The sequence below is a fragment of the Falco cherrug genome, chromosome 6 (assembly GCF_023634085.1).
Source record: "Falco cherrug isolate bFalChe1 chromosome 6, bFalChe1.pri, whole genome shotgun sequence".
NCBI classification, from domain to species: Eukaryota; Metazoa; Chordata; class Aves; order Falconiformes; family Falconidae; genus Falco; species Falco cherrug.
In genome coordinates, this window is record NC_073702.1 from 8,845,235 (window position 1) to 8,869,933 (window position 24,699).

General features: G+C 41.2%; 1 protein-coding gene across 1 annotated transcript in view; it reads left to right on the forward strand.

Moving 5' to 3' along the window:
- The first annotated feature begins 419 nt into the window (after nt 1–419).
- The window catches only part of ELOVL4 (ELOVL fatty acid elongase 4), a 31,744-nt gene continuing 7,464 nt past the window's right edge, over nt 420–24,699 (forward strand). Inside the window, exons 1-3 of the mRNA XM_055714752.1 lie at nt 420–864; nt 18,091–18,278; nt 21,621–21,701. Coding sequence (XP_055570727.1) covers nt 753–864; nt 18,091–18,278; nt 21,621–21,701 — 381 coding nt within the window. The 5' untranslated portion in view covers nt 420–752. The remainder of the gene's footprint in view (nt 865–18,090; nt 18,279–21,620; nt 21,702–24,699) is intronic.

The window sequence follows — 24,699 nt, forward strand, 5'->3', positions numbered from 1 at the left end:
GGGGCAGGGATTTTAGCGCAGGCTTCTCGGGACAGGCTGCTGAAAAGCCGACAGCCTGGGTAAGGTGAGCGCCACTGACGCCGGTGCCTTGGCCCGTCCGCCCAGGGGGAGTGCGAGGAAAAGGAGAGAAGAAAACCCCAGGCTGCGAACAGAGCAGAGGAAGAAAGGAAACAGACGTTGACGAGTACTTGTTCCTCCGCCTGGTACAAAAATACCTCTTTGGAAATAAAAGGCAAATTAATATAACAAGCACCTCTTCTGCACCCGGGACGCGCGCTGCGGGAGGAGGCGGGGCCCTACGGGAGCGCACGTACGGGAGCACCGGCCGCCCGGCCCCGCCGCCGCCGCGCTCCCCCCCGCCGCCGGCACTGCGCCTGCGCGGGGGGCCGGGCCGGGCAGCGCGAGCCCCGCGGGCAGCCGCCGGCGGGCAGCGAGCCGGCGGTCACGTGACAGAGCGCACCGCGCCGCGCCGCGCCGCCCGCTGCGGACGGTGCTGCGGAGCCGCGGCCGCCGCGCTTCCAGCCCACCCCCCTCCCCGCCTCCGCGCCCTCCGCCCTGCCCGCGGGGCGCAGGAGCCGGTGACGGGAGCGAGGCGGAGTCTGGAGGGAAGATACCGAGAGATAGAGATTTAAATCACATCCCTGGCTGTAGAAGGGCAGCAGCAGCAGCAGCCCCGGCGCAGAGGCACGGACGCACGCGCCGAGACAGGTCTGCCGGCTCCGCCGCCGCCGCCGCTGCTGCTGCTGCTCACCATGGGTGCCGCCGCTGCCGCCGCCGCCGCCGAGCCCCCCCGCGCTATGGGCCTGGTGTCCAGCGTGGTGAACGACACCCTCGAGTTCTACCGCTGGACCTGGAGCATCCGAGGTAACGCGCCAGGGCGGCCCCGCCAGCACCCCCGGCCACCGCCGCGCCCGGCGCCCCCCGCCCGCTGTCACCGAGGCGCAGCGGTTCAAAATGGCTCCGTCTCCCGGGAGACGCGGCGCGCGCCCAGCGGGGCTGTGAGGCGGCGGGCGGGCCCGGGACTGCGGCGGGCGGGGGGGACCTGCCGCTCCTCTGCCTGCGCTCCTCTGCCTGCGCTCCTCTGCCTGCGCTCCCTGCCTGCGCTCCTCTGCCTGCGCTCCCTGCCTGCGCTCCCTGCCTGCGCTCCCTGCCTGCGCTCCCTGCCTCCGCGGTGCGCGCGGGTGCTTTGTTTGTTTGTCTGCCCTAATCCCGTGTCACGGCCCGGGGTGCGCGGGGCATCGCTCGCTGACAAGGTGAGGGTGTCCCCGTCCCCCGTCGTCCCCCCTCCCCCGCGCCGGGCGCCTGCGGGCTGGCTGCAGCGGAATCCGCTCCCCGGAGCCGCCGTTCCCGGGCTCATCCCGCCGCGGGCGCCCCGGGCCGGCCCCACGGGAGCCCGCTGACCGAGGGCGGTGCGGCCCGCCGGCGAGGCGCGGCCGGGGCTGCCGCGGCAGGTGAAGGCGGTGGTGTCGCCGGTCGGTGCTGTGACAGCATCGCGTGCAGCGCGGCGCGCGGGGTGGGGAAATGGCTGTTGGTGGCAGTGCGGGAGCTTTTCATTCCGTATGCAGCGCGCTGGGGTCGGTTCTGCGGCTTTCCGTTAGTGTATAGCTCCCCCCCCCGCCATGGGGAAGATGCTGACAGGAGCGAAAACGTCTTGGAACATGGAGAAATGTGAAAAAGCAGCTTTCGATGCTGGGACAGCAAAGGAGACTGTAACTTGCTGCAGTGACCGGTAGCACTGGAAGCACTGGTCAGCGTGAACAGCTCACGCTCTCGGTCATCAAAATAAGCAGGGCAGAGCTGCGGCTTGCGGGGTTGCTATTGTGAGTAGCCTTGGGCGGCTGACAGAGGAATCGCTTCTCTGGATGTTTTCTTCATTTTTTTTTTAGTTGTCCGTACAGCAGTGAGGTCTAGGCTGTTTCGGTCTAAACCTGGAAATACACGGAGCAAAACTCTGGAGCGGATGCGACTGTGGATGTATTTTGTGGCAGTATGATGAGTGAGAATGTGGGGCCTTCGTTACGGACTGGAGGCTCACTGCATTAGCAGTCCCTTCTTTTCCACCCCCCTCTCTTCTGCCATCTGTTAGATAATAAATTAATCTTATGTTATAGATTGAGGGAGCTCATTTTTTTTCCTTCCCAGCCTATCTTCTGGGGTTTGGCATGTTTTAAAAATCTAGCCTGTGTGCATATTTTTTTCTTCTGTATTTAAAACCTGCTAGAATATGAGCTAGCAAATAAAAATGCTTGCAGCAGCACTGCATTGTAATCTGCCAGTGTTTGCTCTCGTTCTCTGCCTCTTGCAACATACAATTGTTCATAGGCTGTCAGGTAATGTATGAAAGAGATGCTGTTCTAGCCAATCAATAGCATTTTCAGGTGGATGTAAAAATAGATGTGGGTACTAAGTTGATACCCTTATGGATTACTTGATTAGTTTGGAAAAAGCCTTCAAGTTCTGATGTATTTCGAGAACTTCAAAGGTGTTATTTAAGTCTGTATGTAGACCATGTTTGTTTGTAAGCAGAAATGATGGGGGGTGGGGGGGAGGCATGAAAAAGCAAGTTTATGTAAGGAATGTAAAGATAAGTAAATTACGTTAGTACTACAAACAGAACAGACTTTTGTTTCTTCCTTCTGCTTCTTTGGAGAACGTTAAGGAGTAATAGGATGACATTGTTATGACATCTAAAGTATGCTTACTTCTTTTACTCATTTACTAATGCAAAATTTTAGATGTTTGCACTAAGTTCAGAAGTGTTGGTGTTAACATGGGATTCCACCACAGTGAAGTAATCATAGCTCCATTTTGCGTAAGAAGTGGAGAGTTTCCTGATCAGGTTCTGGATTTCAGCGGGTCCCTGCAAGGATAGTTTTGGGTAGAGCCTAAATTTCAGCGGACCCATCCCTGCAGGGATTGTTTTGGGTAGAGCCTACATTTCAGCAGTTCCATCCCTGCAAGGATAGTCTTGGGTATACCCTAAGTCACATCAAGAACGTGTTACTGTTCTTGTTTTATACCCGGTAGTATGTAAACCAAGGTCCTGCTATAGTTTTTATGGTCAGGTATGGTTATGCAAAACATGTAATATCACATAATGTAGTTACAAGGTAGCTCCCGATAAGAAAGTGTCATTTATGAAGCAGTGCTGCGTTGCTCTTCAATGAAATCATCTTAATGCCCTAAGTTCTGCAAAAATGCTTGCTTAGTTTGCTGCTTTTCTGCATGTCTTCATTCGGAAAAAAATTGTCTCCATTTGCCATCTCTGAGTAAATATATGTTAAAATAATGAATTCAGTGCTGTTACATGAATTCATGCAATTCAGCTTTGTGTCAAGAACGATGGCAGTGATGTTGCTCAACAGAAACACAAATTATGGCATGCAAGACCATTGCCTAATGTTCAATATCATTAAATAAAAAACTATACCACGCAGCAAAGTTGCTCAACGAATGATGCCATGCAATAGCATTACACAATAAATCATACTGAAACACTACTACACAGCAAAATTACACAATAAAATGTGAAGAAATTTTATTCCCACTACTACTCCTACACAAAAACTTCTCATTCATATAAAACCAAATTTACTTGTTCTCTCCAGTTCTCACATTTTTTTATTGGACACCCAAGTCTGTCTTTAGCCGTGTTCTCAGTGTTCAGTAGGATTGTCCTGCTAGCAGGTGTTTTCTAACGCTGCCCTGGACTCCTGTGATGAGACTTGTGTAGTACTCTGCCAGAATGTCCCACTGAGTTTTGTGCTGCTTTGTGCTGTAAAGATTTGGTCTTTTTCCTCACCTGCTTTATGCTATTTAAAAAGCAACTGACCTTTTCTGAGACCAGAAAGAACCCAAAAGACTGAGTCTACAATGAGCCTAACTGGATTTTTTTCAATCATGTCACAGTTTTCTTTTTAGTATCAAGTATGCTATCTAAAGCTGGTTTTGAAATCTTGCATATGGGGATAATAACAGTATTCTGTGACATATCCCCCGTATATATTATCAAATACATTTTCAGCCTTAGGTTAATGTTTTTGCTTGTTAATTGATTGAAAAACTACTTTTTGTTTTCTTTCCTTCCTTGACTATCTTTTTGGACCCCTTTCCTGAAAGCCTAAAATCCATTGTAATCATGTATTCACCTGAAAAGGCTGAAGGAGCTCATGTAGGAAGTCATAAACTTCAAGGAGAGACAGAAAGGACAAAAACTTGGTCTTAGCAGTCATCAGGAGAAAAAAAGGTGGTTGGTGGAACAGTTACTATCAGGAAGGATGATCTAGGAATTCCGTGCCATTATTTCTGTAAGGGCATGGGACTGGTTACGCGTAATAGGTAGGGCAGGGCTTCCTCCTTTCTCTCGGCTCAGGTAGCTGGTTGGGGTTAGATCTGTGAGGAGGGATTAAGGGAATGATTAGATGACTGAGCAAGTGACTTAAAGGGAGGTTCCAGGCTGAGTCCAGGGGAACTATTAAGATTAATAATTTGGGACACAATCCAGGAAAGAAGAATGTGGAAGTCTCAAAACACGGGTGAAAAGACCATTGGTAGTTGGGGAGGTAGAGCAGAAAACTGTGTCTCTAAATGGAGGTTTGTGAAACCCCGTATCAAAAAGATTTATTTTAGAGGAACCAGTTAATTTGAATGCTTTGAGCTAAAGAACAGAAAGCGTTACTGACTTTGGGTAAGAATGATTGTTCTTGGAGCTCAAAGGTAAAAGGAGGCAGGGCCATCCCAGGCCACGTGGGCCTGCTTTGGAACAGCAACTATTTACAGCTGTTGCAGTTAATAAGATTACAGACTTTTTTCCATCAGGAGGAGAGAGGAGAAAGATGCAAACTTTCACTTTAGTGGTAGGATAGTCTTCTGAGTAGCATCTTGTTCGGGAGCAATATTGATTGTAGTTGGGTCAGAAGTGTAAGGCACTGAGAATGGGAAATGTGGGTAACTTAGAGCTGCTTGCCTTGAAAGTGAACCAGTGGAGCAGCTTCTATGGGAACTCAAAGTGCCGTAAAAACTTTTACCAGGAAGGTCTTGGGACTAAGGTAAGAATGCTCAGGCAGTTCAGGTTCAGATTCTTTTTCGGTCCAGGGAACGGAACTGGAAGAAAACAAGCTTTTTCTTCCCTCTTTCTTCTCCCCATGCAGAAACAAAGTGTGGCTAAAGGATCCTGAGTGTTTATGCTTGAGGAAAGTTCATTGGGATTGTTAGCAGAGCAGTCTGAGTCCAAGTAGTACCTTGTTTTACTTGAACATTTGTGCCAAAGCTGGAGGCAAATAGAATCCCGATGAAAGCTCTTAAGAGGGTGATGATGGGGAGAGAGAACGAAGGGTGAGATCAAGGTCCACAAAGCCTGTTTCACAGAAACAAAGCTTTCGGAGAGCTGGCTGAGCATCAGACTTGGTGACTTGGCACAATACTTGTCTTGCAGATACAATTTTCTTCTCAAGGGAACAGTTTTTTTCCATCTGTGAGCACAACGGTAAAACACGAGGTTTAGACAGGAATAAACACACGAGAAACTGGAGAAGCTAATGTAATCGGGTTTGGCTGTTTTGTGGGAAGCAGCACTTGAAGAATTGATTACAGAAGAAAGGAGTGTTAAGGGCTAGATTATGTGAGAGTACTGTCAACCAAACTGAACGATAGGAGCATCCAAGTTTACTTGATTCATTTTCTTAACCGTGACATTTAACTGGCTATCAGTAGAGGGGGGGGGAGGACTTTGAAGAAAAAACAGCTGTGGGTATTGAAGACAATTTGCTGGGTGTTTGAGGGAAATTGCACCCATGTTTTATCACCAGGAGATTTTATCAGATCGCAGAACTCAAGAGATAATCAGAACAAAACAGATACTAGCTACCTTTGGAAATGGAAAAGTGGACTTTTCATTTTCAGAAAAGTGCATTATGGAAGTGGAAATGTCTGCTTAGAGATTTTTGGATCGCCAAGCTTCAAGAACCTGAGCCTGAGGGAGCAGCCTGAAGCAAAGCTGACACTATGGATAGGGAACTGAGTTGTGAGTGGAAGACTTCTCATTCCTAAAATGAAGAAGGAATTGTAGGTGATGACCTGCAACTCAGCTCCAGCAAAGACATGAAACAGAAAAAAGCCTTCAAAGAGCACCGGCAAGAATGTGATATGAATTTCTGTTTGAACACTTCTCAGCATATTCCAGAAACAAAAGGAGATGTTTGGACAAAATAGCAAGAACATAACTGAACTTCTGAAAATGCCTTTTAAGGCTGCATAGGTAGCATTTCTTGAAATCTTTGGAGGAAATAAGATGTTATGAATACTCTTAAAGCAGATTCCAAATAAAAAAGGTTGGGAAACTACTTTATACAGAATTTAACCAAGCTGACTGCGTGACCTTAGCGCCTAACTGCAGAAAGCCAAATGACTAGATGTTTAAAATTGCAACACACAGTAAATTACTCTTGGGAGGTTCTCAGAAGATCATGTTTCTCAGCTAAAGCTGCACGCCGTTAGTGTGGTGCAAATCAGCATGTGGTCCTGGAGCCACATACTGCAACGAGAGGTGAAGAATTCTTGAGCAGTTGAAATACCTGTGGCACGAAGCAGACGCATTCATCCTGGCAACTGCACTTGTTACATATATTGTTTGAGCATAGTGGTTGAACTGTTGTTTGTACGTAGCTGTCTCTAGTTGGAGAAGCTTGACTAGAAGTTGATCATGGTAGTCAAATCTGTGTTTATGCTGTGCTCAGGGTGAAGAGGCATATAGCAGGGCTATGGTTATAGCTGTGGAAGACCAGAAGAGGTTGTATTCGAGGCAGCTATGCTACACTGCCCTGCGCAACCAGGAAAGATTGTCAAAGGCGGCATAAGGATGATTAGTAGAGGAAGGTGTAGGAGACATAGGATGTAGTTCCTTTTAAGGTCTTGTAGATCAAGAGCCACGAGGAGTGTGTGAGGCAAGACTCCTCACCTTCCTCTACCAGTCCAGACAGGTTTTTGGAGTTACTCGATTCACATGGAAAGGATTAAGGGAACACTTAAATGAAAGGTGAATGAATGAAGAGGATGCAAGCAGACATGGAGAGAATTTTGGGAGGAAGAATTTGCTAGGATGCCAAGACTGGGGAGGGGGGGCAAAGGCTGTGGTGTGTACTGAAGAGTCTTTTTGAGGCAAGGCAAATGAGACTAAACATGAATGGCCTGAAAAACTGGAGCTAAATGAGAGTTCATGTAGCTAAAAAGGATTTGCCATAAAAGGAATGAGAGCTTTGGCTTTTTGAAGAGTATTGGTACGAGTGGAGTGTGCCTGGAGCACAGAAGTTGGGACAATGTGCTTTTAAGGGCAGATCTGATCCACAGGGTAGAGCTGCTCTCACTGGTTAACTGTTACATGACAGGGCTTTGCTTTCTTAGGCTATATTTGAAAATGGAGTTGAAGCTACCATTGCATTTCACATAGGGAACTCTTGTGTGTGGGACTACCTGACAGACATCTTCTTTAGGAAGATGTACATGTGGATACATAATTTCTAGATCTTGTTTAGGTGGCAAGTCAGCACAATTGTTCTCAATTTTGGCAGGACTGGAGTGCTTCTGACCATATGGACTTCAAGGACTTGTGGCATTTTAAGGACATAAACAAAGGCAACTCTGAAACTCAGCCCCGCCAAGACTTAGGTGTCAGCTCTGTAGGGATTTTCAGGACTGCACCCTAGACTGTAAGTAAAGCAATAAGTAGCTCCAAGGCAAGCCTAGGGATGAATTACGTGCACCATCTTTTGTATTAACTCCCATTGTGTGTGCTTGGATCGCAAGACAAAGATGAGCTAGTTTCCCTTTGTCTTACGGAAGGTGAGTGGGAATAAGCTACCCGAGTTTGGCTTGCATTTGATGCAACATAATGGCGTGCCTGTGGGCATTAACTGCTCTTGGTTGTGTCAGTTTAACTCATGCAGCTCAACTCCTTCCTTTATGTACTTGAATAATTTCAGTGGTTTGATCCTTAACTTCTGCCCCAGAGTGTTCTCTCTCTCCGTGGCGTTGTGTCTGCTTGTACCGCGAGATTCTTCCCTAGTTTCTCTCCATCCATCTACCTCCCACATGTACTCCTCTATTGTAGGATAATCATGGACTCTTGACCATTTGGTTTGTTTCCATCATATTTTCCTATTCCTCTTATGTCTTTCTGCAGTATCACAGAAGTGTCTTCTTCCAGAACTTCTACATGTTATGCTTCAGCTGGCATGCTGACCGTGGTGTGTTTCTATTTTTCTTTTCTTTTTTGTCTGCTTACAGATATCATCTCCTTGTTTCCTTCTCCCAGTTACAGCAAATATGAAAGATTGTTTTATTGCTTTCTGAATGCTCACAGAATGTTGCTGGAAGAAGGGAATCGATAAACCATGTCTTTTACTTTTTCTGTTGAGCCAGTAAACCTTACCTCTCTAGACAAGATCTTATGTCTTTTTATTCCTAGAGCATCATAACACCTTGGTTTTAAATGGCTAAGATACTCTAAAGGAAGAAAAAAACAAACAATAAAATACAGGTGCTAAATTGAATAGTTGGGCTGTAATAGGAGATTTCATAACCATATTTTCTGGGTTTACATTTAATATTTCGTGGTTTACCAGGAACAGATGTGACCAATAGAAATACTTACACATAGAGTACCCCAAAATGCTTGCATATTTAGGTCAGTTTTTCTTCTACTGTGTCTAATCTCGGTTTCACTGATGCGTGAATTTTTGATCGCAAGTGAGAAACTTGCAGAAACCATTAGAGAAGCTTAGACTTGGGGGGGGCATATGTTACCATGAAAGGTAACACCACTGTAGAAGCAAAGAGACTTAGTTATAGCAGTTATTTGGGTAGGGCATTACCTAGCTGCCAAACTGATGACTTTGCTACTGTATACTTAGGGAGCGAAATACTCGGATACTAATCGTTCTGCTGGTCATCTTTGTGTATAAGAACATTTTATCATTCAGTTCATGTTTTGAAAATGAACATTTCAAAATTAGGCTTTTCTGGTGTTGGTGTCTGTCCCAGTCCCATGTCAGTCTTCCCTCCCTTCCCCCCACCCCCCTTTATTATTTTTGCTGATGTTGAAGGCATGTTGAGGAAATAAGTTCTAAGTGTTTTCCAGTGTTATTTTTCTTTGTAGGCTTTGACTGATGTACTTGTTTTAGGCTAACAGAAGACCTAGTGTACCTCACAACTGTAAATTTTACTTCTGTCCCTTAACTTTGCAGAAAAGAGCTAATATATTTCAGTAACTCCTTTTCTAGTTTTTACTCAAAGCAGAATTCCTACCTCATTCATCCTTCTGTAAAACTTAATTGATGAGCAACACCCTTGTGCTGATGCAAACAGAAAAAACTGATAGTTTATCACAGAAATTTCTGTGCAGCTTCTTGCAAATGTTCCCTGGTAGCTTTCTGGTATTATTTTTAGGTAGATTTCACTTGCTGTTGCTGGTTTTATACATGTTCAATCACTGCATCTAGGAGTCTCTAAATGTTCATCTGCAACCCCAAATCAGTCTGTGTTATGAGCGCAGCAATCTAAGTTGTTTACATCTGCTGTGTAGTTAGGATTCAGCATCTTTTTGCTGTGTTAGCACATTAGTAAGACATATATCAATGCTGAACTTACTGTCCTGTGTATGCTGAGTATGTAATACATGTCTCTCTGCAGTGGGTAAGACCTTGCAGAGTCATTATTAAAGTGTTACTAATAATCCTTCACATTTTTCAAGCATTCCCTCTGAGGGAATCTAATTTAAAAATAAATACTCTGTTTATGGAGATTTATTCTATGATTGTCCCCTTTGGCATTATAGAACCCTAAATCGTACTCATAGAACCCTGAATCGTACTATATGAGCCAATAGCCTCATCTATTACTGCAACGTTGAGTGTGCACAAATCCTGTGTTTGTGTTACTGCTTACTGATAACCCCTACAACTATTTTCATAGCACCAAACACCACCACTATTTTGTGTGAAGTAATGACTCTCCAGTTTGAGCTCTCAGAAACACAGTTCTAGCTAAGGCCAGAGAAGTTTGAACAAAAGTTTCAATAAAGAAGACACTGTAGAAGGAAAGCTTGTAGAAGTGTGTTTTATGCATCACTTTTATTTCTTTATAGAGACATGGGCTGTGTCATACAGTTCTGCAACTAGTTCATAAAATTGCATCCCATGGGTGAGTTGGTTTCTTTGCTTTTTGTTTTTTCATCATTTGTTTACGCTATAACTTGTAACATTTAAGAAAAGACATACAGGTATCATTGTGCTGGGAGTGCATCTTGCTTTTGTGATGTTTGGAAAAGTAAGATTTGGCAAACAAAAGAATGCTACATGCCTCAAGGGCTTACTACCTTGCAAATCTTGTGTAAGCTTCAATGAGGATTATGTTTTTATTATTCCTTGAGGCAGGGTGTTTGCAGTCCTCACAAATAATCATAATCAATGGAGGAGGTAAATCAAAAATAATCTGAACAAGATTTAGACTTGATAATCCTGAGACCTGATGATGAATTGATACGGCTCCTGAACTTCATAATATTTCCATTATTAATCCTTGCCTTGAAACAAGTGTATCCTGAAATTGCTGTGTACAGGCACAAAGACAATATGGTATTAGTGATTGAATGATGGGAGTCCAAGAGGACTACAATGCTAGTTAGAATAATGGGAATACTAGTTAAAATACATCTGGCCTTTTCACAGCAAATTGGGATTAGGCATTCCTGTTACTTTAGTGGGAGTTTATTAAAACACATGCATATTACACAGGTGTTCATTAGCTGCAGGAGGTGTTTTTCTTGGCTGTGTGGTATTTTGATTTTATGTTGCTGTAAGTAGCTTTAAAGAAAACTAAACAGTCAATTACAAATTAAAACAAAACCACAGCTGGTTATAAGCCCTACCTGTTAGCCTTGTCTATAGTCCTTTTGAGTTTGGGGCAGACATCTCTCATTTCCAAGTGCAACAGGATTTGTACAGCTTAGTCTGCAAACTTTTTAATCTGTGGGTTGTTTTGTTTTTCAGAGTATATGCTTTCATTATTCGTTGTGCTTGAGACTGAATATTTTTGTTGTTGCATCTTAGCTTCATCAGCTTCATAGCCTGTTAAAGTGACAGTGCTCTGCCATAAAATTTTGGCATCTCGTGTTCTTGGCCAAAACAAATTAGTTTGATCTTGGCTAGTCCAAGCTTGAGGATAGACAAAATATTTAACTTGGATATTTCTGTTCATTCTTGAAGATCAAAGTAAACATGGTTTTTTGGGGACTGTTTTGTATGTTTAAAAATGGCTTCAATCAGGCCAGCTGTTGTGCCTTTTCTGTGCCAGGTTATGGGAACCTTTGTCCGTATGGTATCCTGTGCATGTCGTCCTTAGCTTTGCCAGTAACATACTCATGGCTTTGTTTTCTTGCCATCGTAACCACCACTGATGCTGTGACATTATTGTGATAATACAGAATTCTTCTCCGAGGGAGAGTGACAGGGACTTGATTGGTATGGATGATTTTTTTTTTCCTGTCAAACAGGTGCAAGGCTGACTTAAATGTAGAGTATCCAGAGAAGAGCCATGAAAATGGTTGAAGGACTGGAAAGCAAGCCTTCAGGTGAAAGAAATGAGGTGGTTTTTTAAATAAAATAAATAAAAGGGCAACTAGTGAGTGACTTGATATCTCCTTACAACTACCCAAATGAGGAGGGAAAAAAAAATGATAAAAGATTGGTTTTCAGTCTAGCAGAGAAAAGTATCACAAATTCATTAAAGTTTAATTGTAATTACTTTGGATTTAGGGAGCAAATATATGCAGGTGGTCAAGTTAACATTTTGCAGGTTTTATTGGGTTTTCTGACTGTCATAAGATGTATCTTACAGCAAAACAGGAAATTATTCTATGGAATTGTTCTTCACTAAAATGTACCCTAAGGCAAGTTTCATGACCTTGGTTTGGTAGGTTGTACTAGATTGCAGTGCTCCCAAGTCAGGTGCAGGCGTCTTTGACCCCGTCAGACTCCTTAGAAATGCCCATAGCCCCAGAAGCCTGCAGGATAGCCAAGTAGGATAGCTAGGTAAAGGTGAGAAAGAAGTTCCTTGTGTCCCAATGCTTTTGCTTCCCTGGAGCAATGTGTCTCCACAATCCCTCCTAGAAGGACATAGAAATTCTTTTCTGTTTGAAACACAAGTGAGGCTACAGGCATGTTATTTTAGTTTGTGTACTGGCTTCAATCCTCTGTCATAGGATTTCTCATAAAGAAACTTGACAAACGAAGATAATTGAGGATTAGAGTGCAATATGTGCAATGAATAATCAATATCAAGGCAGTCAAGTTAGTTGAAGCACTGGAGACCTTTAAAAGAATTGTTTATTTTGGGCCATATAAACTGTTCTATTGAAACTTATAAATAAGTGAATAGAAAATTTTTATTTCTGTAGGTATTCAGTACAAAGATACATGGCCTCTCAATTTTGACTCTGCAAGCGATACTTCTGTTAACAGTCTTCAGTTTCAAGCTGTGCAGCCCATGTAGTTAGTCATGTGCTGTTTTAAAGGCCAAGTTCATAGCTTTTGTTCCATTTGTACGTTCTGAGGTTTTAGTTGGTCAAAGACTGAGCTTTTTTTCTTGGAAACCCTACAAACTGATAACAGTAAGTGTACTTTTAAGCGATTCTGAAAAGCCTAGGGTCTAATCAGGTAGATGCTTATTCAAGTTTAATTTCAACTGAGCCAGTCTGCAGTGGTTGTATAGCCACAGTAAACCTTATATTCACTTGTAAATATTTACAGGACTGAGCCAGTATTTCTCATACAACTGCATAAAGAGAAATATGTTGTATAGAATATTAATCTGTGACCAGAAAGAAAAGAGGAGGGGCACTAAAATACTGCAAAGGAATCTAGTATGAAAGCTTTGTAAATGTTTTAAGGTGTGTGAAGTTATGTTTTTTCGCATGTTTTCTTATATGATACATGTTGTCATTTTGTAATATCCTTCAATTACAGAGCTAGTGGAGCTAACAAGATGTGGGAAATTCATAGATAATTAAAAACGGTGTAGTTACAGAACAGTACTCCAATTAGATAATGCTGGTTTGCCTTTCTTATATTGTGGAACAAATATTTCCTTAAATGAGTGAAGTTTTACTTAAATTGAGATTGGGCTTTGAGAGGACTTTTTGTTGTAAGTGGCGTGATCTGCAGAGAGCTCGCACTGTTAAGAACTGCTTTTAAACAGTCGCCATCATTTCTGCAGTGTCTTTAGAAATGTAATTGGACAGATGGATGTGCTGGATTGGCACTGTAAGTGTCTTTGCGCTGAGAATAGTATCAATAGCTATTAATAACTTTGAAAGGCTCTCCAGATAAATTAGAGAGTAGTGACCTTATAGCTAAGGAATACATGTTGTTAAAGTAAAAATAAAGACTTACTAGGTATTGATTTTTGAATCTAATATGAATGCAGAAAATTTCAGAAGTCATATATTTTAGTTATGTAGCATTTTCTCTAAAACTAATATTAAACACAGGGGTAGTCATCATTGTACTCTTTCAGGATTTCTCCTGGTGAATGTTGGAGCAATGGTGCTATGCATTTGTTTGCTTATTTTTAAAGTTTGTACTAGTTGAGGAAAGAAAACAAAATTGATCACAGGCTCAGTAATATGTAAGGAATTTAATCATCTAAAATCCTCTCTATTGGAGAGGAAATGTTGAACCACATTTAACAGAATTGTTTGTGTATTAAAACACAGTATGTTTCACAGAATTTTCTTGTGATTCTTAACTCTAGATCACCATCGGTGCAGCCTTACTTATTGAAATTCATCTTTGTTTGCCTTCCGTGTTTCAATATAGGTTAATTATGTCCTCTTAGGGTATTTGTTGTGTCAGGTATTCAGTCCTTTTCACTGGCCCTGCTCTTGTTCTTGCTTTGGAGAAAGAAGTCGGAGGTTATGTGTGTATTTCATGTTAATTGCCCCATGTAAGGAATCAAATCATGCAAGGGTATGTGTCTCAGGACAATTTCAATTGGTTTTATTGTGTGTATATATATATATAAACAAATACTATATGTTCTTCTATTTCTTGTCTTGTCTCGGTAATGTGAAACTTTAAAAAGCGTATACACAAAATGTCAGGGAAACCTTGCATACATAAATATTTCGTGTTCTTTCCTTACATAACAGTAATTATCTATCAGGAGCGTGTTAGCAGATGCCTTGATTCTACTCTGGATTCACCTTTATTGTCGAGTACAGCTTTAAACGTTTATTCTGAAACTTCTCCCACCTTACAAAAAAAGCACTGTACTACAGGCTGGGCCATCACAACATTTTATTTGTGATCAAATTAGAATCTGGGTCTTAGGATTTGAAAGGCAAACGTATTAATCCCCTGAAAGATTCAGTCAATCTCTGTCAATTCTAATCAGGTAAAGGCATTGGTCATTTTGTTTCAAAGCAGTTGGAGGGGTTTTTTATTTCAGGGATCTGGCCTTTTTATTTCAAGCTTATTTAATTTTTCAGGTAATAATGTACCTATTGCGTATGAAGTACTGCACTACTTCATACCCTCATATGTCCCCTTAAGCTATCACAGTTCTCTCTGGTTTGCAGAAATCATTTGTGGTCATCAGCACCAGGTAGTAAGTAGGACACAAAATTATGCTGGTTTTGCTAAAATGGGTTGAGAGGGAGGAGGGTGTTGTAGTGGCTTTGGAGATTTGCACTTAAGCAGGTAACTTAAGATAGTGAATTTATCTTTGTTTGGAAGAGGGTATCTGAAAAGAAGTTTGGAATAAGGGTCTGCATATAACTTTTCTGTGTAGAACATGGACAAGCAGGTTTGCCTGGCAAACTGAAATGAAATTGATTTTGTAATACTTTCTGTGCAGTAAGAATGGTGCGTGGAGCTGCTTTAAAACTGAACAAGCTACTTTGCATTGTCCAGGTGGGATCTTGTGATGAACAAGTTTCTAAATCTAGCATTTTCTGGGACAAACGGTAGCATGTTTTCTGCCCTTAAAATAAATGCAAGGTGGTGTTCTTAGTTAGCACAGTAGGAATTAGAGTAAACACTTTGAGTATTGATATGCTTCTGTTTTGGCCAGGATGTACTCCAGAACTGAACTGCCTACTGTATTCCCTCTCATACAGGCATTTTGTGTTTGAAGTGTAATTAGTTGTCCTAGGAGAGTTCAGGCCTGCAAAATCCCAGTCAGATAGATTCCATGGGCAGTTATTCAGTTTGTATCAGTAAGCTATGCTTTTCTTGCAAATATTTTAAGACTTGTCTCTGAGATGTTGTGGCTCACTGTCCAAAAACCCTGTGCAGAAGGAGAAGGCTGAAACGGGCTGAAACCATGATACAGGTATGAAAGTGTAATGGCAGCTGCCCGGGTGCCTTTATGTTGTTGTCGGAGTTATTTAAATATCTCTTGGTTTTCTCCAGTTAAGTTCTTCAATTTGTAGTATTTGTGGAAAGTAGGTGAAAGTATTTTTTACAGCGTTGATGGACCGTGAGGCAAAGCCCACTTGCAGCTGGGCTTTCATAAAAGTTGTTCCTTTGTCTTTCCTTTCATCATCTAGTGAATCCTCGTTGTGCCATCTTTGTCTCCTGCCACCAAAAGAAATCTGGAATAGGTCGTGGTTTCCTGTTTTCAGCAGTGTGTGGTAATGTTCAGCTCCTGGGTAAAATTCAGATCTTCTTTTTTCACATTTTTTTTGTACTGTCGCTTTAGCGTACAGGATACCATGAAACACTGGGTTAGAAAACAGAAGACAGATTCCCCAATATGTCCTTGCCTCTTTCTGGTGCGTAGTGCAAGAAAGCTGGCCAAGCAAGCGGGTGTCTTGCTTCACCTGCTCTTATCTCTTTGCACACTACGGTGTCTGAAGTGATGTGTGGGTTTGATTAAAGCATGTCACACATTGGCTATTCCCAGAACTGTCTCTTAATTAAGAAGTGACACCTTTCTTCTTGCTTGGTGGAGATGAGTCGTTGCCCATTACTTTGTATCAGTTGGATAATGAGGTTCTCCGTTTCTCTTATCTTTTATTTTTAAATTCAGATTCTTAGAGCAATCGCTAAAAGCAAGCAGGAACTAAAGTGTAAGGGAGATAGTTTAGTAATTGCAACGCAGCGGTGTGATTTCAGCTTTAATAGGTAGCATTCTGTGAGGTCTGGAAAACATTCCTTTAGATCCCAAGACACTATACTTATATACAAAAGTAATTGTTTCCATGTTTTACAGAGAGCACATTATATTGTAATAAAGTGTCTGTTCTAGGGACTTGCTGAAAAGTAAGAGGGAATTGTCTTCTCTCACTTTCTTCAGTTCTGTTTAACTGCCTGTGTTTCTACAGTCAATCTGATACTTTCTTTGCTACTCCTCCCTGTACTCCTTGTCCTGTCTTGCCCTTGGCTTCTTTTGGTGGCTGTGGTTGCAAGGCTGACTCCCCTCATTCTGGCAGCATCAGCCTTGCTGGAGGTTCCCATGCATTAGGGTGACTTCTCCCTTCTGGTATTAACAGCCATAATGGAAGCAGATAAGCTGGTTTATCTTTCTTCTTTTCCACTTCTTTTTAGGCCTCCTAGTATTTTACTTGCAATGTGCAGATCAAGTATTGTTAAATCAACTGGAAGCAAGAAGAGTCAGTGCCATGCACGCTGTCTGTAGATCACAATATATGTTGTTTATTAGAAACAGAGGGTCTTGTGAAATCTGTTCATAAAATAAGGTTCCGATTTATGATTTTAAAGGGCAACCAAGGAAACAAGAAAGATGGGGAGGAGCAGTAATGCCAATGCTGTTCTGTACTTTCCTCATTGCATCAGAGTTCCTCATTCTTGCAGATAAAAAGAAGGTTTTTCTAACTTGTAACTTCTTAGTATGCCTGGAATTAGGAATTGATTTATGGTATAGAGGTTTTTTTTTCCACTGTCTTTGGATTACAGTTCTCCAAAAGAAACTTGTCCTCCAGGTAAATCTATGGGCAACTGCATTGCTATTTGTGAGTTTGCCCACAAATGACTGAAGGCAGTGTGGTTTAGTTGTCTGAGCTTCCCAAGGAGCCCTGTGGTGTGATTTCCATCTGAACTCCAACTGGCCTAAACATCTGGAAAATACTGCACAGCTCTGTGATACTGCCTGGATTATCTGAAATATTGATATTTATGGAATAGTTACCTTTTATCTCTTGCTATAACTAGAGATTAGCTTTCATATGGGGGGAGGGAAGGAAACATTGAGTAAGGAGGTGTCACTGTAGTCTCTCCCTTCCCTCCTCTGTAGCAGAGCCATCTTCTAATCCCAGATGTCACTGGTTCATCAGGCTAAGAGTGCTTTTTTGATACAGACCCAGAGCTTAATATAGCATATTCTGGGCCTGAGAATATGTGGAACTCTGGATCCCATGAGTGACTGAAGAAGACTGTAAATAAACCCTTTGTCTCCTATACAGAAGCACAGATTACAACTAGAACCATCCTTTTAAACTCTGAGTTGTTTTTCAGTAAGGCTGTTAGTATTCTGTCTGAAACATATGAGACTGACCTATGTCAAAGAGCAAAGGTTCTTGGTTAGCATCGTACAAGCTGTGTAAAATTAATAGAGGGCTTTCTATTGCCTAATTTTAAATTCAGAAAAGCTCTTAATTTTATTGGTGTTTTGCCGAATTTGTGTGTCTTTCATTTGTGGTGGTGTTGAATATTTGGTTAAGTTGTCACTACAGGCACTATTCATCATAAGCAAAACTGGGTTTTGGTGGACTGGTTAAATTGTATTTGGGCTCGTGGTTCTGTTTGCTTTATTGCTTTGGGTTGTAGAACTGGACAACAGAACTTGCATGACATAATGAATCTCCGTGTGAGATAATGGGATATGGGGGGGTGGGGTGGGCGGTTGTTAAACTATTTTCTTTAACCTTCCTAGAAAGAGTGGGTGTATTGTGCTTCTGTTGTCCAATGCAGCTGTTCCAGGGGAGAATAATAATTAACAAATGCAATGCTTAAAATGATGATGAAATATACTTTTTTCAGACCTTGTTGACTCCTCCTGTTTTATTCACCCCCCCAGACAAACGTGTTGATGACTGGCCCTTGATGCAGTCTCCATTTCCAACACTGACTATAAGCACTATTTATCTCCTCACTGTCTGGCTGGGCCCCAAATGGATGAAGACAAGAGAGCCCTTCCAGTTACGTTTCCTGTTGGTTGTTTACAACTTTGGAATGGTTCTACTCAACTTCTTCATTTTCAAAGAGGTATGTATGCCCTCTCACAGGAGGGAATTCCTATTTAAGTATGAGGGTGTCTACAAAACGCAAAATGAAAATAATCTTACGTATTCATGATATCTATTGAGGGTGAATGTTTTGCACAGGCTTTTAAAGCTGCATTTGCATTTGACGTGAGTATTTCTGTAGCTAGGTACATTCTGTTTGAGAATAAATGCGCTAAATGAGTCTATAGAAATGATTTGTATACTGGCTATTCCATGTTCATAGGTTTATGTCAGTGTAAATACTGGACAGTTTAACTAGAACTTGTAAAGATTTAGCACTTGTAACCATGTTAGTTTTTTTCTTTATAATAATCTTAAAGGGTGTCAGGATGTATCTTGTTAGAAATTGAGCCGTTTGTTAGTGCCTTCAATGTGTTTATCATTGTTAGAAATTCTGATGTCCATTTTCTGTAGTGAGGAAAAGTATCTTGTCTGTAAGTTATCTTCTAGAATAAGAATGAAAATGAAGCAAACTGTATCTTTAAATAAAAATAAAAGTATACAGTCTTTTAATATTTGGGTTGCAATGTTTTGAGTGTGTTAATTTTAATAAACTTCAGTGTTGCTGCATTTATCCTGTACAGAAAACCTAACCAAGAGGAAATGACGAGTAACAATGCAGTGGATCAGCTCTTTAGCAGTAGCTAAGTGGGATTACTTAACAGTTTGGTAATCATAATTTAAGGATAGCTGTCCAGAATATAGCTGATGCTAAGAATCAGCTTCTTTAGTTTATGCTGCTACGTCTTGGCTCATGCAGATTGACAGTTGTCTTTCTGGAAGACCTTGGATCATAAATTTGCAAAATCTGTTTCCAGAAGTAAGCAACTGAACAGAGCAGTTAAAATTACAGCATTGCAGAACTCTTTTTCTGGCTGGTCTGTTCTGTACTTTTGCCAGGAAATGCAGCACATCTGATGGCATGCTGATGGCCTATCTGATGAACTGCATACTGACCCTTCTCCAAAGGTTCTATAATAAAATCATTAACTGATTTCAGCCTTCCTTAAGACACGGTTCAGTAAAATTTTAGCCATCACTCCTCAGTTGTCATTTCATCTAAGCTGTTTCCTTGAACTGTTCAACTAAGTAATAAAATACTACAGATACAATCAAATGTAATGCTGATACCCAAGGATAGTTGTGGGAATGGATGAAATCCAATAATTTTGTCAGGTTAAATCTGAAACTCCTCTGAAATGAATTCTGCAGTGTTTTTTCCATGCCTGTCTTTTTCACTTACTCTCTTAAATTAGTTTTATAGGTAAGCTGAATTATACCAGACTTGGGGTCAATTAATTTTAAACCCTATGTTGCTTATAGGGAAACACATGTTTGTATGGCATTCCCAAATCATAGAATCAGCATTAAAATGAATGGGACTGCAAATACGCTGCTGATAGGCTGACAGATCATAATTTTAAACACAGAGGTTCTAGTTTCCTGCTATTTCAAATGGTAGGTTGTTACTCAATTGATGTTAAGGCTACAGATACAACATTTACAGGATTTTTCTTTTCTTGACCTTAGAGACTGATAGGAGGAAGGTGTTCCAAGTTTCAGTTACTCCCATTAACTAGGCAACTTCTGCTTCGGTCTGTGTGAGGTTTACAATACCAGTGTGCCACTCTTTTAACTGCCATGAGTAATGTAATTGTTAGGAGTGGAATGACACATAGTTTGTATTTTGTGAATGACTGTAAAATTTCCAGGTATTGCTGAGAACAGAATTTTTATGTGAAATGCCTTTAAATGTTATATAAATAATCATCCTGATGGCAAGCTGTATTGTTCATCTGTGATAACTTATGTTAAAATGGTAAATCTTTAAAGTACTGCTAAGTAGTATAGTCTAAGACTCACATACATTGAACTCAAATTCAGACTCAAATTGGGAGAAAATTTTGCTTAGAACATGCAGAAGTTCCAGATGCATAGACCTATTCTGCCACAAAATCATGAATTTCTTACTCTACTTTGAAGCAGCCTGGTGAAGTCAATTTACTCCCTTTTGCTGAGTTAAACCTTTGTCAAATTACCCAGGTCACAGTAGAAATTGGTTAGTTTCTCTAACAATGTGGACCGAACTGTCCCTTGCTCTTCTCTGATATTATCAAATGTGCTTGTGCCTGTGTGGGACCTCGCTGGAGAGTTGTGGTGTTACAGCAGTTTGTAAATGGACTTGGATGATGCAAAAGTAGTTCAGTTTCTTTTGTGAGATCATTTCTGTGGACAGTTCTTTCACTTCCGTATTTAGGCACATGCAGCAAGTAAGTCCAAAGTTTCACAAGGTTTTGTATGTTGATTTTATCTGGATAACAATTATCTCTGCATCTGATTGCACTCCTAGTGCTGTGTGCGAGACAAGATACCAAAGTACACTTAAGTTCAGTCTAAATGAGGTGGAAGTCAGGTTAGCAGTAAGAATAGTCAGTGCCTACCCATGTTTATTTCGGAGATCTTTTTGTCTCTACTTTTGCAACTCACAATTTGCAGGTTATGTCAGCTCCACTGATGTCTTTTTTGGTACTTAACAGGGTGGGATTACCTGGCTTTAAACAGTCTTGGATCATAATATTTACGAATATCAAGATTGGAAGTAGTAATGAAACTTGTACAGCTCTAAGCAAGTGTTCTTCTTTCCAATGGACACTTGCTCAAATGTCAAGTTTCTCTTCTGTTCAGGTTATTGCAACATGCTTTTTATTTGGAGCAGCCCTGCAGGAGCACTTTATGTACTTTAGGCCATTTCAGTTGACACAAAACGGGCAACTTGTCTTCATCTGGTTTCTCTCATGTTTTATGGGTGCTCATCATTGGCTGTTTAGGTTTTTGTTCCCAGTTCTGATTGGTGTGCTGTTTTAAGAATAGCAGATCCAAATTATCTAATCCCTGTCTCTTGGAGAGAGTTCTCTAGAATCCATCATGAGAGTAGCATTTCTGTCATTCATAGTGAAAGCAATTAGGTATTTTCTGTTTCTGAAGCTAGAGCCATCGGAAAGGATACTTGTGTTTGAATAGCTTAAGGTCATACCAGAATTCTCATTAATTTGTACGGGGCTCTAATTATCTGGGCAGATACATGCAGGGAAACATGCATGAGTATTTTCTTTTTACTTTACTAGAAAAACATAGGTACTGTGTAACAACAGGTTGTTAGAACTACATGTTGGCTTTCTTCAATAGTGTTCTCAGGACTGATAAGAACTTTTTAAGTATTTCTTTTCAGGTAAGTTTGATGTAGCAAGAAATTTGCTGATAGTTGTTATGAGCATGTTTTATGTAGCATCTTTCCCCTCATGTATGACTTTAATATTTTCAGCTGTTTTTAGCATCAAGAGCTCGAGGGTACAGCTATGTCTGCCAGACCGTGGATTATTCAGATAATGTTTATGAAGTTAGGGTGAGTATTTCTTTTATGTATTTGTATATGAATGTGTGTAATATATAGCACTACATGATTGTTTAAATCTTGTCTGAAAATACTGTTTCCGAAGTGCTCCTGTCAGCCGTGACTGTATCCCGTTACATTCTCACAGACCGCTTCAGGTTTGACTACATTGTGCATAGCAGGTTTAATCAAAGTGCATCAGTGTATTTGCATTAACTTTCATCTGACTGCTACAAGTAAGGGTAGTCTTAAAGATACCATCCTTGGCTTCATCTGTGGTTGTACAATCCAGGATAAACTCTGTATACATACTTTGGATCGTAGACCTTGCTGAAGTTTATGATACCAGGGTAACCGCAGTAAAGGTGTAGTGCTCTAGCTAGATCAGAGCAAGTACGATTTGTCAGCATATCTTGTGGTTGCGCTTCACCCATGCTGGTCAGGCAACTTTTTGTCTCCTTTATCTCTCTTTGCCTTCATGAGGTCGTGCTGGCTTCTGGCAAATGTATTATCAGTACGTTTCATTTTGTAGAAGCCTAGATTTCAAACGTGTGTTTTTTGGAAAGCATTCAAATTAAAATAAAAATGCAGATGCTTGTTATTTTCCATAATGCTGTTGATTAGCTCATGTACTAAACCTTATCTTCCAGCAGAGCTGACACTTGAGAATCTCTCAGGTGTTCTTGCAAGTTTCACCTACAGATTAGAACATGTTCCTGAAAATGTAATGGAAGTGTGTTATAGTCCAAACAGGTTTAATATTTATAACACATTTCAAAAAAATGTCTGTCTACAAGGTGGCTGTTCATGGGTAGTACTACTCAAAAACTTGTGCACGTAGCAGGAGTGGTATTGAGAAGGATAGGTTTGAGTCTTAGATCTTATGTATAATGTCTGATACTGCAGAACAACTCTGTGTGTAGATTTTTATTGGCCTTATGGTAGTCTCCTGTCTTTCACCTTTGCCAGTACTGTGCACTCACCATTTGAATCACTATGACAAATGCTTGGCAGGGTTTTTTTTAATAGACAAGCAAAATAGAATGCCGCTGTACTCAGCTGGATGACATTGAGGACTGGTATGGCATATATTGAAGGAATTTTTATGTTAGCTAAGTACAAGAGGTAATGACTTTTTTCATAGCCTTACTTTCAGGTGCGCTTTTTTGTGGGAGGTTGTGAGGAGGGTCAGACCTGCTCAGAAGAATTATCTTCTGTTTTGTTCATTATGACAAACAAAGCATTATTGTACAGTGAAATAAAGGCAAACCCCAATATGCTCATTGCATATGATATGTTCAAAAAAGAAAGGTTGCTCTAGCAATACCTACTTTTTGGACTTTCAAAGTTTTCAAGTTTTTTGTGAGATTGTGGATTTGCCTAAGCTTTAGAAATAAAGTTTTAAGTTGCAACATGTTTGGTTTGCAGCTGAGAGAGTTGAGAAAGCTGGGGAAATGGACCCCTCTCAAGTTGTGGCAGTAACTGTATCGTATCATCAAGACCCTTTTTTTTGATGGTTAGCTGGTAGTTCTTGTGAGTGAATTCTCAACCTAGGTCAACAAGTTGCAAGTAGAAAACTACACTTTCCACAAGCATACTTTGTCTAACTACAGACCCTGGGATACATTTCTGGCCTACTTTACAGCTATCATGCTCTGCATTTAGAAGGTATGTTGTTAGTTTTTGCACTGAGGACAAAAAGAACCCCAAACAACCAAAACCTTCTGGAGTCCTTTCACCATCATTTATGGTAATATAAACCTGCAAAAGCAATTTTAAAATGTAAGTATGCAGGCTTCTTTTTTTCGGTTTTGAGTTTAGAATTGATAAACCTTGTAGCACATCTGTCATAATCTTTTAATAGATCTGGACACTAAGTGTCTAGCGTCTGTTGGCACTGGGTTTTCTCTGAAGGGGAGTGCTGCACTGCAACAGTGCAACAAATGCAATAACTTTATTTGTAAGACATTGAGTAAATAAGTCCTGTATTAGTCAGATAAAGGAGACTGGGACTAACTCAAATGGAATCAGTACTGATCCCAGAAGGCATTATGGAACAAGCTCTGGAAAGCAACAGCTTCATATATGACTTTATTGTGGGGCTTAAAAAGCTAGAACAGGTATTGAGAAATGTGAAACTAATTGTATATGGTGGTCTTCATGGCAGCATGAAAGCCCTGATATGACCTCTGTTTCTATCTTTTTTTGAAAATGTGCCACTATGATGTTGCCATGCAGTGGCCACTTTTTTGACCAAAGCTCTTGCTCAAAGTGAGGGGTCAAGAAACCATCCTTTGTTCCTCAAAGGAGTACAGAGAGCTGGTAAGCAGTTCCAAAAAAAAAAAGTTTGGCTATCTTGGGTGCCAGAGAATGTCTTTCGTCTGCTCTCCAACCTGCATTGTGTCAAGACGGTAAGGCAGTGGTGATTTCAAGGGAACAGTGTAAGGGCATGTGGCAGCACTTCCCCTGTATCGTTTAGCAACACCAGCAATCTGTAGCTCGCAGATCTCTTCAGTCAGACATAGCCTCTTTGTTTTGACAGATTTTAGTGGGATATTCTTCTGTACATTTTCTTTGACTTTATCAAACTTTTGGCTTTCACTGACAATTAATTGTGTAAGTAGTTTACACATAGCGTAAAGAAATTGGTCCTCCTACTTACTGTTTTGAACCTACCTACACTTGTTAATCTCATTCAGGCTTCCCTGGCTATTGTTCTACAAGAAGTAATGGATGACTGGAGCAAGCAGGGATGGAAATTAGATTCCACAGTTGCGGAAATAAACTTTCTAAAGGTCTTATCTTCTGGGTGTAGTAGGTAGACACCTTACTGACTGCTAGCAGGAATTTGAGTGTGTTTTGTAATTGGTTATAGAAAAAAATGTTTATGAAATGTACTCAAGAAAGAAAAGGGGGAAGAAATCCCCAAGAAGGCATTTTGAAAGAGCTGCAGCTGCATGTTGGAAGAACTTTTTTGGTTATCTCTTAGGAGTCAAAATAATAAATGCAA